General features: G+C 40.0%; 1 protein-coding gene across 5 annotated transcripts in view; it reads left to right on the top strand.

Moving 5' to 3' along the window:
* The window catches only part of NEDD4 (NEDD4 E3 ubiquitin protein ligase), a 119800-nt gene extending 107774 nt beyond the window's left edge, over positions 1-12026 (top strand). For all 5 annotated transcript variants that reach the window (XM_045822320.1, XM_045822321.1, XM_045822324.1 and 2 more), the window contains 10 exons: positions 296-417; positions 559-629; positions 1761-1856; positions 2187-2260; positions 2542-2602; positions 5032-5091; positions 5181-5288; positions 5990-6086; positions 8399-8471; positions 8989-12026. In XM_045822320.1, coding sequence (XP_045678276.1) covers positions 296-417; positions 559-629; positions 1761-1856; positions 2187-2260; positions 2542-2602; positions 5032-5091; positions 5181-5288; positions 5990-6086; positions 8399-8471; positions 8989-9091 — 865 coding nt within the window. In that variant the 3' untranslated portion in view covers positions 9092-12026. The remainder of the gene's footprint in view (positions 1-295; positions 418-558; positions 630-1760; positions 1857-2186; positions 2261-2541; positions 2603-5031; positions 5092-5180; positions 5289-5989; positions 6087-8398; positions 8472-8988) is intronic.
* The last annotated feature ends 1440 nt before the right edge of the window (positions 12027-13466 follow it).

Here is a 13466-nt window from a genome sequence, read left to right as displayed (position 1 = left end):
CCCCATCCATATGGTAGAAGGTGTCAGAATTTCTTTCCTTTCGAAGGCTGAGTAGTATCCCATTGTGTGTACATACCACAGTCTGTTTCTCCCTTCATCTTTCAATGAACATTCAGGTTGTTTCTACCTTTTGACAGAAATCACTGTTTTTAAAACCATTAAATCCAGTGGTCTAATATCGTTCTAAAAGAGGTAGACAACTCTAAAAAGAGGGATATAACTTACAATTATTTGTCAGTTTAACATTTTTATTTGAAATATGAAGAGGAGCATTTAAACATGGCTGTCTTTGCAGGGACAATTATACCCTACAGATAAATCCAAATTCTGGATTGTGTAATGAAGATCACCTCTCTTACTTCAAGTTTATTGGCCGGGTAGCTGGAATGGCAGTATATCATGGCAAATTGTTGGATGGTTAGTATTCAGCTTAAAATGTTCTTATGTGTAATTATAATTATTGTATTATAATATATGTAATTATATGGTGTAATAATAATGTGATTTATCTGATTTCTTTCACTTGTAATTATTTTTTAAATATTTATTTTTTGCAAGGTTTTTTCATCCGCCCATTTTACAAGATGATGCTCCACAAACCAATAACACTTCATGATATGGAATCAGTGGTATGTCTTTTTCACTTATAATAGAGAGAGAGAGAATAATTTAATAGGCAGCTAAATATTTTAAAGAGTTAGCTTTTAATGATGAAGAAATGAATAGATTATAATGTTTTTCCCATTACCCAAAATACAAATGAACATTTTTCCCAACATCTTATTTTAAAAAGTTTCCAGCTTATAATAAAATAAAATAAAGTTTACAGTGGGCATGTGTGTATCCACAGCCCAAATGCCATAATTGGCGTTTTGCCTGCATACTTAATTATCACACACCCACTCACCTGTCCACCCCTCCAGCCATCAATCTACTTTATTTTTCTGATGCCGTTCAAAGAAAGTTGCAGATACCAGTAAACTCCTCCCTAAATACTTCAATGTGCTCAACGACCTTTTACTATATTTTTCACACCCATATTTGAATTGCAATCATTTATGCTAAATGGCCTGTGTTTTCAAAATAGCCGTTCAATGGCAAGGCCTTGAGATTAGGCCACAACAAAGACACAGAAACGTGCAGATTAAACCCTTGACCGTAGCCCATGCTGAGCAGCTTCAAACACTGAGTGTACACGTGGCTTCCAAGACCTCTCCTTGGTACCAAGTTTATTTTTCATCCCCCTTCTGTGACACAATAGCAGTGTGAATAGTATAATTCTTCACAAATCATAAAATTGCATAGGTCCTGGAGCTGGTTAATTGAGGCTCTGTATTTGAGGATTTCCTTAACTTGGGCCAGGTGTAAATAACAGCATCCTCGCAGACACTTCAACATTTCCCACAGTCTCATAGGCCGTGTGAGAAAGGTGCTAGGTATTCCTGGGTATCCGTGGAAGTTCGGTTTCTCTGAAAACTGCTTTAAGCGAATAATAAAATTTGTACCTCCACTGCCACACGGAGGTGAATTTCTAAACGTTCAAGCAGGTACCACTTTACTGATGTATGTATTTTTACCGTCACCCTTGCTTAGTCATCCACGTCTTTTTATAATATGTGTGTGTACTCGGGAAAGATGCCCAACAACCTTTTCATCTTGGTCCAATTATTCATTCAGACTTCAGTATACTTTCTTTGCAAGTTCAGGTGTCTTCTTTTTATATGTGTGCAAATGTTAAATATGTAATTTTTCCCATCTAGGATAGTGAATATTACAATTCACTAAGATGGATTCTTGAAAATGATCCAACAGAGCTGGACCTCAGGTTTGTCATCGATGAAGAACTTTTTGGACAGGTTTGTAAACTTTGATTAATTAAAATGATACAGGAATTATGAAACAACTGTTACAACAAGTTTAGATGTTAAATAATGTATATACTCAGAACATATCTGTGCTCTATTTTTAAATTGACTTTCCAGTATCAAAAGCTGCCTCCCAGCAAGAATTTCTGCTTTTGTTGACATTTGACTCATTCCATATTTATTTTAGTAAAACTAATATTTTAAGTTTTCTTAGCTTTTGAATGGATTTAATTTAAAACGCCAGGTTCCTAGGAAAACTATAATATGTATACTTTATTTTTTCACTAAAATAACATATCAAGGTGTCATGCTTCATTTTAGACTCATCAGCATGAGTTGAAAGTTGGTGGATCAGAAATAGTTGTCACCAATAAGAACAAAAAGGAATATATTTAGTAAGTATTGTGTTAGTAAGTACTTTACCATTTATAATAAATACTTTACTGGATATAATTTCTCACTTCTTCCCCGGAAGATTCTTCGTCTGTTCTTTCTCTCCCCCAACAGTTACAGCCTCACTGTCCTTTTCCTTTAACGATGCCATGTTACCATTCACATTAAATATTTTACCTTGGGCTTAGCTAGTCTTTATTTTTTTGTTTCTAACAAAAATAAATGTACCTTGAATTCTTTTTTTGATTCCTGTGAAAAAGACAGAATGTTTTGTTTCTTTTAGCCTTGTAATACAGTGGCGATTTGTGAATCGAATCCAGAAGCAAATGGCTGCTTTTAAAGAGGTATTCGTCTTCTTTTATTTGCTCTCCTCTAATTTCCTAGTACAGTCCATAAGTTTTCAATATTGGGGCTTATCACAGCAGAGAAAATGTGTATGTGACTTACTTTTTAAACCCAATTTAATTATATTTTTATGTTAACAAAATATTGAATGAGTAGATGTTCACTGTTAAAACTCAGTCATTGAAGAGGTCCAGGCAGTAAACCTCGACAGCCCCCTCACCTGTAGCACTGCCCCTCGCCTCTCCCAGGCCCACTCCTTTTACCCTGAGTAACCTTAGAGCAAAGAAACAAGAGTGCTACAGGCAGGGGCAGTGGAAGGGACCATTTGTTTCTTTTTCTAGAGGGGATCACCCTATACATGTTGTTTGTGACTTGTTTTCTTTTCTCTCATCGAATATTTATTGGAGCCTTAGCTGGTGTGGCTCAGTGGATTGAGCGCCGGACTGTCAATCAAAAGGTTGCTGATTCAGTTCCCTGTTAGGGCACATGCCTGGGTTGCAGGCCAGGTCTGGGGGCATGTGAGAGGCAACCCATCGATGTTTCTGTCCCTCTCTTTCTCCATCCTTACCCTGCTCTCAAATAAATAAATAAATAAATATTTATTGGACATCTTACCATGCCAAGATATATAGCTACCTTTGTTTTGTGGCTGCATTTTATTCATGATATAAATTCACAAGTTATTTGAACTTCTCCCAACTGATGGACATTTAGGCTGTTGTCAGGGTGTTCATTTCTTAAGCTAAATTAAAATCTTCTGTTAAATGTTTATCACACACTTTTTCATTTCTTCAATATTGAGCACTGACTGTGTGTCTGGTGCTGTGTCAGGCAAAAGGACATAGGTCCTGCTGTCAGGGAGCAAAGACTCTAAAATGTGAAGTGGACCGAGATGAGCCTGCAATGCTAGGGCAGCACAGAAGAGTGGAAGAAGCCAGAGCAGGGAGAGGCAGTGGAGGGCAGGGAGGAGAGGGATTGTTCAGCCACAGACAAGTGGGAAATGCAGCTCTAAGCAGATGCAGCAGCACATGTGAAGGTGGGCATGAGACAGATTGTGCACAAATTAGAGAACACATAAGCAATTCCGACAGAAGAGAGGATGCAAAAGGTAAAACTAAGCCTGGAGACCTGGCCAAAACCCAGATTCCAAAGGGCCTGTTTGTTAGTTTTCTCTGAAGTCCAGTGAGGGGAAGGAAGGTAGCCTTTAAGGCTGGTCAGCAATAAAACAGTAGGATTCAGTGTCCATTGTAGACCATTCGGGGAGTGACATGTAGTGGGTTAGAGGGACAAGAAGGCTAGTTGGAAAAGAGCCTACAGTAATCCAGGTGAAGAATGAATTAGGAACAAAGACAGTAGTGCTGCAAAGCAAGCCGTGTGTGCTTTTGAGTGGTATTCAGGAGGGGAGATCCACAGCATAGGGTGATTTAAAGGATGGATGATTGGGGTGATGGTGTGGATTGGGGAATCAATCGCCTCTGGATGTGTGGTGGAGCTGTGGACCCGGGAAGATGGAAAATTCGAAGGAACAGGAAGGTAAAAGTGGGTGGCCACATGTGGACATCTGGGAACACCAACATTTAAAGGATGGACAGTGAAAAAGAAAACTGCAAAGGAAATTAGCAAAGGCAGACAGAGACATAAGAATAAAACCATCCACAGCAGACAGAGTTTCAGAAACAAAGGTGTTTTCAACACCACACTGCAGAAAAGTCAGGTAAGATATGGAGCTAGAAAGTGTTTATTAGATTTAGCGGCAAAGTTGCTTTCAACTTTTCTCCAGGATGGCTTCAGGGAAGCGATGGCACAGAGCTCAGACTGCAACGGGCTGAGGGGTAGACAGGAGGAGAACGGGTAGATTTGGTCATGTATAACACTGTCAAGAACTTGGCTGTGAAGAGAATGAGAAAGGAGTGTTTGCTCTTTGTTCTGTTTTTAAGGCAGGTGTGGCGAATTCAGATGCATAAAGTGAGCTGGTAAAGAGAAGGAGGTTCAGTGAGAGAAGCTGGGGGAAGGGGGTGGAGCTCACAGCGAGTGGTGCCCCTCTCCACTGCAGCGGGAAGGAGGCCACGATGATGCTGGTGCTGGTTGGTTTTGTACATGGGGCTGTGGAAGGTTGAGTGAATTCCATCCTGCCTAATGGCCTCTATTTTCTCTCTCAAATATTAGAAATTATCTTCTGTAAAGAAGGGGCGACAGAAAGGAGGAGGAGGCTTGAGGAGTGCAGGGAAGCTTTAAAATTGCCACGTAGAGGAGTCAGTGAGAGAATAGACTAGGGTCACATCTATTTTCTCGCCAATATTGAAATCTCCGTTTAGTTGAGAGCCCATGAATGCGTAAAGGCAGGAATCTGTGTGGATGTGGGATTTCTCCAATGGCACCCAGGAGCTGACCCTGCTAACAAGGCTTTTAAATACATTCTGTCTTCTAGGGATTTTTTGAACTAATACCACAAGATCTTATCAAAATTTTTGATGAGAATGAACTAGAGGTAAGGAATATTATTTTTATTTTAAAACAGAACTTTTTTACTTTATATTTTTCTTGTCTGTAGTGTGACATTTCTTATTATGTATGTAGCTACTTATGTGTGGCCTGGGAGATGTCGACGTGAACGACTGGAGAGAACACACAAAGTATAAAAATGGCTACAGCATCAACCACCAAGTAATCCAGTGGTTTTGGAAGGTAATCGAAAGCTTCCATTTTCATAAACTGCTTTTGATAGATTCAATCATACATAACATAACTATGCCGGTTAACTTCCCTTATAGATAAGCAGAACATAGCCCAGCAAAGACTGTCTTTGATTTAATGCTGTATACATCTACCTTCTGGGTGTGGCCCCAGCCTCCAGCCGTACTTAGAGATAGGGAAGTAAGATGCTCGGGGTGGAGTAAAAATGGCAGTGACAGCTAACATAGGCACTTAGTTTCTTCGTAAAGTAGGGACTCTTCAAGAGAACCTGTAACAACCTGCAGTATTTTCTCTAGAACTCCTACATGGTTCCTTTAAATGTGATTTTCAGTCTTATGGAGAAATATGTAATTGAACAACAATAAAAAAAGAGAAGAAAGAAATGTGTCTAATAATATCAATAAATATATTTTTTAGAAACCCTGACTCACTTCTGAGAATAATTTTTTATCACTTTATTAGACTATAATCTCATTCTAAAAAGTACCATGGGGCCTTGGAAATAAAGTTTTCAAGGACTTTGTAAACCACCCATAAACAAAATTTAAAAGAAACCACAAATTTAAAAGAAACATGCGAATTTACTAAGTGATCATTAATGCTCTAAATAAATTCTGATAGCATGTTTTTCAGGATAGTTCTGTTACCTTTTTTCCAATGATATTCCTAAATGCTATTTTTATCTTAATCAGGCTGTTTTAATGATGGATTCAGAAAAAAGAATTCGGTTACTTCAGTTTGTCACTGGCACATCTCGGGTGCCTATGAATGGATTTGCTGAACTCTACGGTAAGGATTTTCCACACCATTTAAAAATGGAGCAATGCCAGTTGTCTTTTTCGTGGCCCATTAGTCCTCAAGCCTCTATCATTTATACAGACATTTCCCTTAATAAAGAGGAAGCTTTTTAAAATGATATAATTAGACACACTGAAGTAGGCCAAAATGTACTTACACCTTCTAATCAGATAGCAAAGAAGAAAACTAGAAACATGAAATGACTTGAGTTACTTTCCATTCTTGAATTTTAAATTTCTCATTCCATTAGGGAAAAAACATTGCCTGTAGTGTGGGAGTCTAGGGCAGCATGCGAAGTTCCACAGCATGTTACTAAATGTACAGAAAACAACAGAAGGTATCATGGTAGGATACATATGGGGAAATACTGGACCAAACAAAGTTCAGTAGATTTCTTTGGGACTTAAGAACCTTTGCTATGGGGGGACAGAAATGAAGATGTATTTGATCATGGAGTCCCTGTGCCTGTGGACGTGGCGGGAAGAGGGGGTGGAGAATCCCATTAGGCTACTACTTCTCAGTCTTGTGGGGAATGGCAGGGCTGGGGATAAGAGTGCGTATATCTCTTGCTATCCAGAATAGTTACTATTAATTAAGTTTTCTATAAAGTGAAATTCTACATATCCTATCTAACTATTTTCTGGCCTATTTACCTCATAACGCTAGAGGTGTGTTTTATAAGAAAAAAAGAGTACTGTTTTTGACAATAGGGCACAACAGGTTATCTTGTATCTGTTAGCATATTGTTTATTGGAGTGATATCTACTTGCTTTTAAAGATGCCAAGAAGAACAAATCATTCAGGGAAACTATGGCTAGGAGCGGAGCCCAACTCAGGGCCACAAAAAAGAATAGAATTGTTCTGGGAAGTAGAAGTCAGGGACTGCGGCCGAGACAGTTCCTAAGTGACTTTGTCAGGCATAGAGAAAGCTGTTGCTACCTGGTGGAATTGCCAGCCCCCTCTGTCTCCTCCTTGGCAAACTGGTCTCCTCGTTAAGCGTCATTTATATTTGTGTGCAGAACCTGTCAAGCAGCTGCTGCTTTGCTAGAATAAACACTCACAGGGAGAGGAAGGAGAACAGGAGCTTTGCCGCTAGCCAGCACGCTCATTCCTTCTGCCTCGTTGGATTTCTTAGTATTTGTCTTTCTGGTGGTTTCACCTGACTCCCTCTTCCTGCCTCTTCTCCTAGGCTTCGGCCATTCCTTAGAGAAACTCACGGCAAACATCCCTTTTCATCTCTACCTCTGCTTCCCTCTTCCATGCATCCAGGCCCACAGCCACCCACTGATTTCACAAACTGTGAGACTTGGCAACAATATCCCACACACAGAGCCAGAGTTATTAGTGTTACAATATAAATTCAAATTCTTTTGTACTTACAAAAGAAAAAACTGCTTCAAAACATTAATGTTACAATGCAATATTATCTAGCCAATAAAAAACATGTTTATACCGATTGACTTAGTAGGAGTTTTCCCAATGGATTGTTTAGGTGAGTGAATCAGGAGGCAGGGAAATAGATAAGACTTCAGGCGACAGAAAACAAATAACGACAGAAGTACTGAAGTTTTAACTGTGAACATAATTGTTATGGGTGATGTGTGAAAAGTAATGAGAAAACAAGACATGGAGAAAACAAGACATGGAGAAAATTATGGGAGGTTACACCTTGGGTTGTCAGCGTTGCTTACCTGGGTGGTTGGAGGATTTAAGAATTGGAGGAGAAAGAGCTGAATGAAAACACCAAAGGAAAACAGAGTTTCTAGAAACGTCCATAATAAAAGAAAAGTACAGCAGTTACGACGCGATCCCATGTACATAGAAAATTCTATGTAGATGCACACACACAAAAGATTCATGATGGGGTGTTTCCTCAGATTTAATAGTGAAATCTGAGGTGATTTTTCTATCATTATATTTTTCTCAATTGCTTTAATGTTTTGCAGTAAGATTTTATAATCAGAGAAATTAAAGCTGTTTTCAGCGGAACACAAGCAAGACAGAAAACGCTCATTTTCTCTGTGCTCCTGAGAAGGAGGTGGTGGACAGAAACGCAGGGCTAGGAGGCGGCCGACGCATCTTGGGCCACCACCCCAGAGGCAGAGCGATCTGGTGGAAGAGGCGTCCTCACGGATGCACAGTAAAGCCCCCGAGCACAGGACCGCCTCCGTTTCTTTGGAGTTTAAGGAAACTAAATTAGTTCTCTGTATGTTTACGTTCTACAGTAGAAAAAGCGAGTTGTGAAATGCTTAGGGTTTCCTCTAAAGAGTAAATAAAACCAAAGCAACTCTTCTTCCTTATAGGCTCAAATGGACCACAGTCTTTTACAGTTGAACAGTGGGGTACCCCTGAAAAGCTGCCAAGAGCCCATACATGGTAAGCAGTTTCTTAGACCTTGAGAGCACAAGGTCTCAGAGAGCAAATCTCCCCTTGGTACAGAAGGCCTAGCCCTCTCTGTGCTATGTTAGTGGCAGCTGTGGAGGGGGGGGGGGAGGAGGAGGAGGAGGAGGAGGAAGAGGCAACAACACCAACCCAAGAACAGCTGTCACTTTACCAGGTAGGCCTGGGCTTGAAGTTCAGGAGAGGCTCACCTCAGCTGTTGATCATACATTGCCTCTATCGCATGAATGATGGGCGATCCCAAAAGGGGCTAGAATGTTCCTTTTGGGGTTTAAAATGACAGAGGAATCCAGACATTTGGAAGTGGAGACAGGAGGACTTCACCGCGCAGTCATGGCGAGAGCCCATGCCTAGAATGCAATCCTGTATCTCCTTCCCCCCAGTGATTAAACATCTTTCAGTGGATCCTCACCAATGACCACCTTACTGTGCTTGCTGTGGGGATACTGGCTTCTTCCGTGTCTGTCTTAACCAGTTCCTCTCTGTTTTTCAGCTTTAATCGCTTGGATCTGCCACCCTATGAATCATTTGAAGAATTATGGGATAAGCTTCAGATGGCAATTGAGAACACTCAGGGCTTTGATGGGGTTGATTAGATTACAAACAACAATCTGTGGTGTTTTGCTGCCACTTTTTTTTTATAAGCAAATTCTTGACTTAAAATTTTCCAGGGAACTGCTAACACTTAGACATCAATTCTTCCCAGATATTGGATAAAATCCTACAAAAGCATTAGAAGCAGTAGTGCGACCACTTTACCAGTACTTCATCCACTTTCAAATAACGTGTTGCATTTACACAGTCGTTTCCTTCTGTCGTTAGAGTTCACACTCCAGAACCTGCATCTTTTCTGCCTGACATAGTGAGTTGTGTCCTTAATATTTACCTCTTTTCCGGTGTTTGCCAGGCAGTCCTTTCTTAAACTACTGAAATTATAACTGTGAAATATTTGTGATAAGTGTCATGTGTGAAAAGCTTATGCTTTCTGAAGAGGAAAACTGAGATTTGGAAAAGGATACTTTAATATCCAGTAAACGACACGATATTTAGCGCTGCCTGCAGCTGTGCATTACCCTGTAGACCTGCCTGTGCACCTTACTGCCCAGAATTTTGGAATAACCTTGGAAAGTGTGTTAGCTATATTTTTAGTCAACTGACTCACTGGCAAAAAAAAAATAGTTTACTTCTTCATTTAAAAAGTATTTGGTTCCTGTTAGTATGTGGTTTTACTGAACAAACTGGTATGTGAGACACGGGAAGCAAATTCAGATTTGCAAAGGATGAAAAGTACCAATGCCGTCCTCTTGCCTGCACATCCTCGTATCCTCATGGTTCGTCGCTATAGTCATCGCCCTCTCGTGTTGTAGTTTGGTTAAAAGAATTCCTTCTTTCAACATTAAACTAAAGCAGTATTTATACAAATACAAAGCAGTATTTCTAAGTATGCCTCAAAGAACTAAGTTAAATATATAGTACTTGCCTTTACTAGTCATTCTTTATACTTGCACAATTATGTAGTAACTATATGTTTACAGAGTTTATTATGTTTACACATTACGCTATTTTCTGTAGTTGCCTTTTTATATTTTTAGTATGTCACTTTAGTCAAAAAACCAAATAATTTGTTAAAAAATAACCAAAGAATAGTTAGAATGCATAATTTGTATTAAATTTATTACCACATTTCTTATGCTTTTAAAAAATACTGTTTACTATGAAAAGGATGATGTTTTACTATAAACCCAAAACTCTTTAGCAAACTGTTGCAGATAGAATTTTACTTAATCAAATAGAAGTACATGAAAACCATGTATGCAGATTCAACAAACGTGCATTGAATGCCTGCTGGGCGCAAAGCACTGCGCTAGGGCCCTGGGGTGAGAGTGGTCAGCTTCCCAAAATCGAGCTCAGTCCTCCTCCTAAAGGAACGCACAGGTGTGTGCATGAGTTTTTAAACAATCACAGTAGGGGTGAGCAGAACGAGGAGAAAAGGGAAGTGTTTCAGTGTACCTGTCAAAGAGCATGCCGAGACTGTATTGACGTGTTAAATACCTGTTTTGGAGGGATTGTATAGAAAATGACTTTGCAAAAAGTTAAACCTGTTTCTCCATATGGTATCCTGGGGATTTAGGAATAATTGTATAATTGTAAATATTATATAAGTGTTATGAATCCTACATATGTGTATATACACTCTGAGAGCTATAAAAAGTGCTTCCGGATGTTGGTTTCAGTTGGTGCGGTAGAATATCATGGGTACCTGGCAGAGACCTCACACACGTGACGGTAGCAAAACCACTTTCCAAACAGCTTCCCTTAGGGGAAGTAACTCACAAAACGACACACCTTGTGTTCTTAGCACTGTTGTGCTGACCAGTGTTCGGACAAGACCACCAGGTGTAGTCCTAATTTTATCACTTATCTGCTGTTGGAACTGAAGCAACTTATTCAGCCTCTCTTGGCTCCACTTTCATCATCTGTTAAATGAGAATCGTCATGCTCACTCTCATTGTTGCGTAAGCTTGTTGTTCCAGAGAGGTGTTTTGTAAAGTATCATACAATCCGAGTATGCTTTGTGCTGACCATCAGATTTTGTCAAATTAGGTGTGAACACTAACTATACTCCCAAAGAGGAATCTCTTTATTTAAAAATAAAATACCTGCTAATAGACAAGGAAGTAGGAACATCTCTGATACTGAATACATACACACATACACATTTAACTAGACACATACGTATGTTTAGCTAGAAGTGGATCTTACCACCAGAATCCATTTTCTCCACATCAGCAAAGTAATTAACATGAGCCAGTGCATTTTGGAATGTCCTCTTTATGTAGAACTGAATGTGAAAACTGTTTTTGTTAAAACAGGATTTTATCACATGACTGTTTAAATATCACTTATGTAAAGTACCACAGCAAATATCAGAGCTTGAGAAAATATAAAGCTGCTTTTTATCTGACTGATATTCATTTGGATGATCCAGTGACTCAGATAAATCAGGAGTGATGAGACCAGACTTACTCCCACCAACCTCCAGCCACAGACCACCATGCCCTCTGTCTCCCAGTTGGGGGATGACGGTCTGGAAGGAACCTGCATCAAGCAACACAGCCCCTCACCCCAAACAGAAAAGTATCTCAAATGCATTCTATGGCTGGAGAGTATAGGTAGGGTCATTTTCGTAAAGCAAGGACATCATATTTTTCTAGAAATTATAAGCACATAATTTTGGCCTATATTTTCTCTGTAATCAAGCAAATTTGAAAAGATACAAAATTTATTACAAATGTATTTCATCCTAACTCAAATTTAGATGGTATTTGTTTTCATTTTTTATTTGTGATGCTGAAATTATTCCATATAATTTTCAAGTTTAACACAATTTGTTCTGATTCTAAGCCATTTGCCCTTGTTTTTAAAAATCTGATATGGTAAATATATTTCAAGATTAGTGTATTAAAATGTATCAAATATTTTAAAGTATAAAATAATTTTTTTAAATCTTGATGCCACAAATAAAGTTCTATTCTAATTTAAAACCAAAAAATAAAACCATAACTGCGATTCATTTTAAATAGAAATGTCTCCGAGCCAGGGTTGTGGGTGAGACCTTCTGACCTAGTCCTTCACAGCAACATGGAATTCTCAGGACAATTCTGAATTTATTTTGTAAAAGATTTTATTTATTTTTAGAGAGAGGGGAAGGGAGTGAGAAAGAGGGGGAGAGAAACATCAGTGTGTGGATGCCTCTTAAATGCCTCCTACTGGGGACCTGGCCCACAACCCAGGCATGTGCCCTAACTGGGAATTGAACCAGTGACCCTTTGGTTTGTAGGCCGGCACTCAATCCACTGAGCCACACCAGCCAGGGCCAATTCTGAATTTATACCTGATGAACAATGCCATTATACCTTATACACTGTTAACCATGAATAATCTCCATTTTACAGACAGGTCATGTTCCAAAAGTCTGGTGGTTAGTGAAATAAATATCCAGAACAAAATAATGAAGTTACAAATGGACTGGATTTCAGGCACTGTCACTGGTCATTGAAGAGGCCAGGCTCTAACCTAATCAGTGTTTATCACATTATTTGTCTGAGAAAAGGAGTTCCAAGTGTTCATTCAGAACCGAGTGTCTTTTCCTCCCTCATCCTACACACCCTGGAAGCTTCTTAAGCTAGCCCTGGGAAGGCGCTGTTTCAGCCTTCTCCTTCCGCTAAAATCCAGAAAATCCTTAGGACTCAGGCCACTGCCCTCTGGTGCTAACCCACTCGAGCACTGGCTAGCCCACACCAGGCAGCGCCATGCAGGAAGTCCCTGTTTCACTGTCCATCAGCGCAGACACATTTCTTTTATAAAGGACATTAAACTAAGTGTTAGGCTCTCAGGACCTTACTAAGAAGAAAGAGCTCCAGTAGGTTTTTGTGTATTTTGATAGTTAAAGATCATCACTACAGGAGCCCTCTTTTTGGGCTCTGCCAGTCTGGCACGCTCTCCCGTGCAGTCCCTCCGTCCCACACCGGTGCTCCCTTCCTGGTCCACAAATCTGATCCTGGTACTCTACAGCCAAAAAAACTCCTCTGGGAGCTCCTCAGAGCCAGAAACGTGAAGCCTGAACCTGCTGACATGAAATGCAGCCTGTCCTCAGCCAACTGCGTGTGCTCCCCCTGCTATCACACCCTCGCTCCACCCAAACCAGCCCTGCCTCGGGCCCCTAGTCACTGCAGACTGTTCACCTTGCTCTGCCTGGCGTGCTCTCCCCACTCGCTGCCACTTGAGCAGTCGCTCCTCCTTCCAGACCACTGGAAAGGGGCTGTTTGACAGATATTACTAGCATGAATGGCATTGTACTTCAATTCTTTGTTTCCATCATTGTCTCCTACTCGCTTTTGGGCAGCTTGAGAGTAGAGACCACTCTGTGCACATCTTAATATGTTCATTTACCAACACATAAATATACGT

This window comes from Phyllostomus hastatus, unplaced genomic scaffold, assembly GCF_019186645.2.
Source record: "Phyllostomus hastatus isolate PE091 unplaced genomic scaffold, TTU_PhHast_1.1 phas_scaffold_501, whole genome shotgun sequence".
NCBI classification, from domain to species: domain Eukaryota; kingdom Metazoa; phylum Chordata; class Mammalia; order Chiroptera; family Phyllostomidae; genus Phyllostomus; species Phyllostomus hastatus.
Note: the sequence above shows the minus strand (reverse complement) of the source record. Positions and strands in the feature narration are given on the sequence as shown.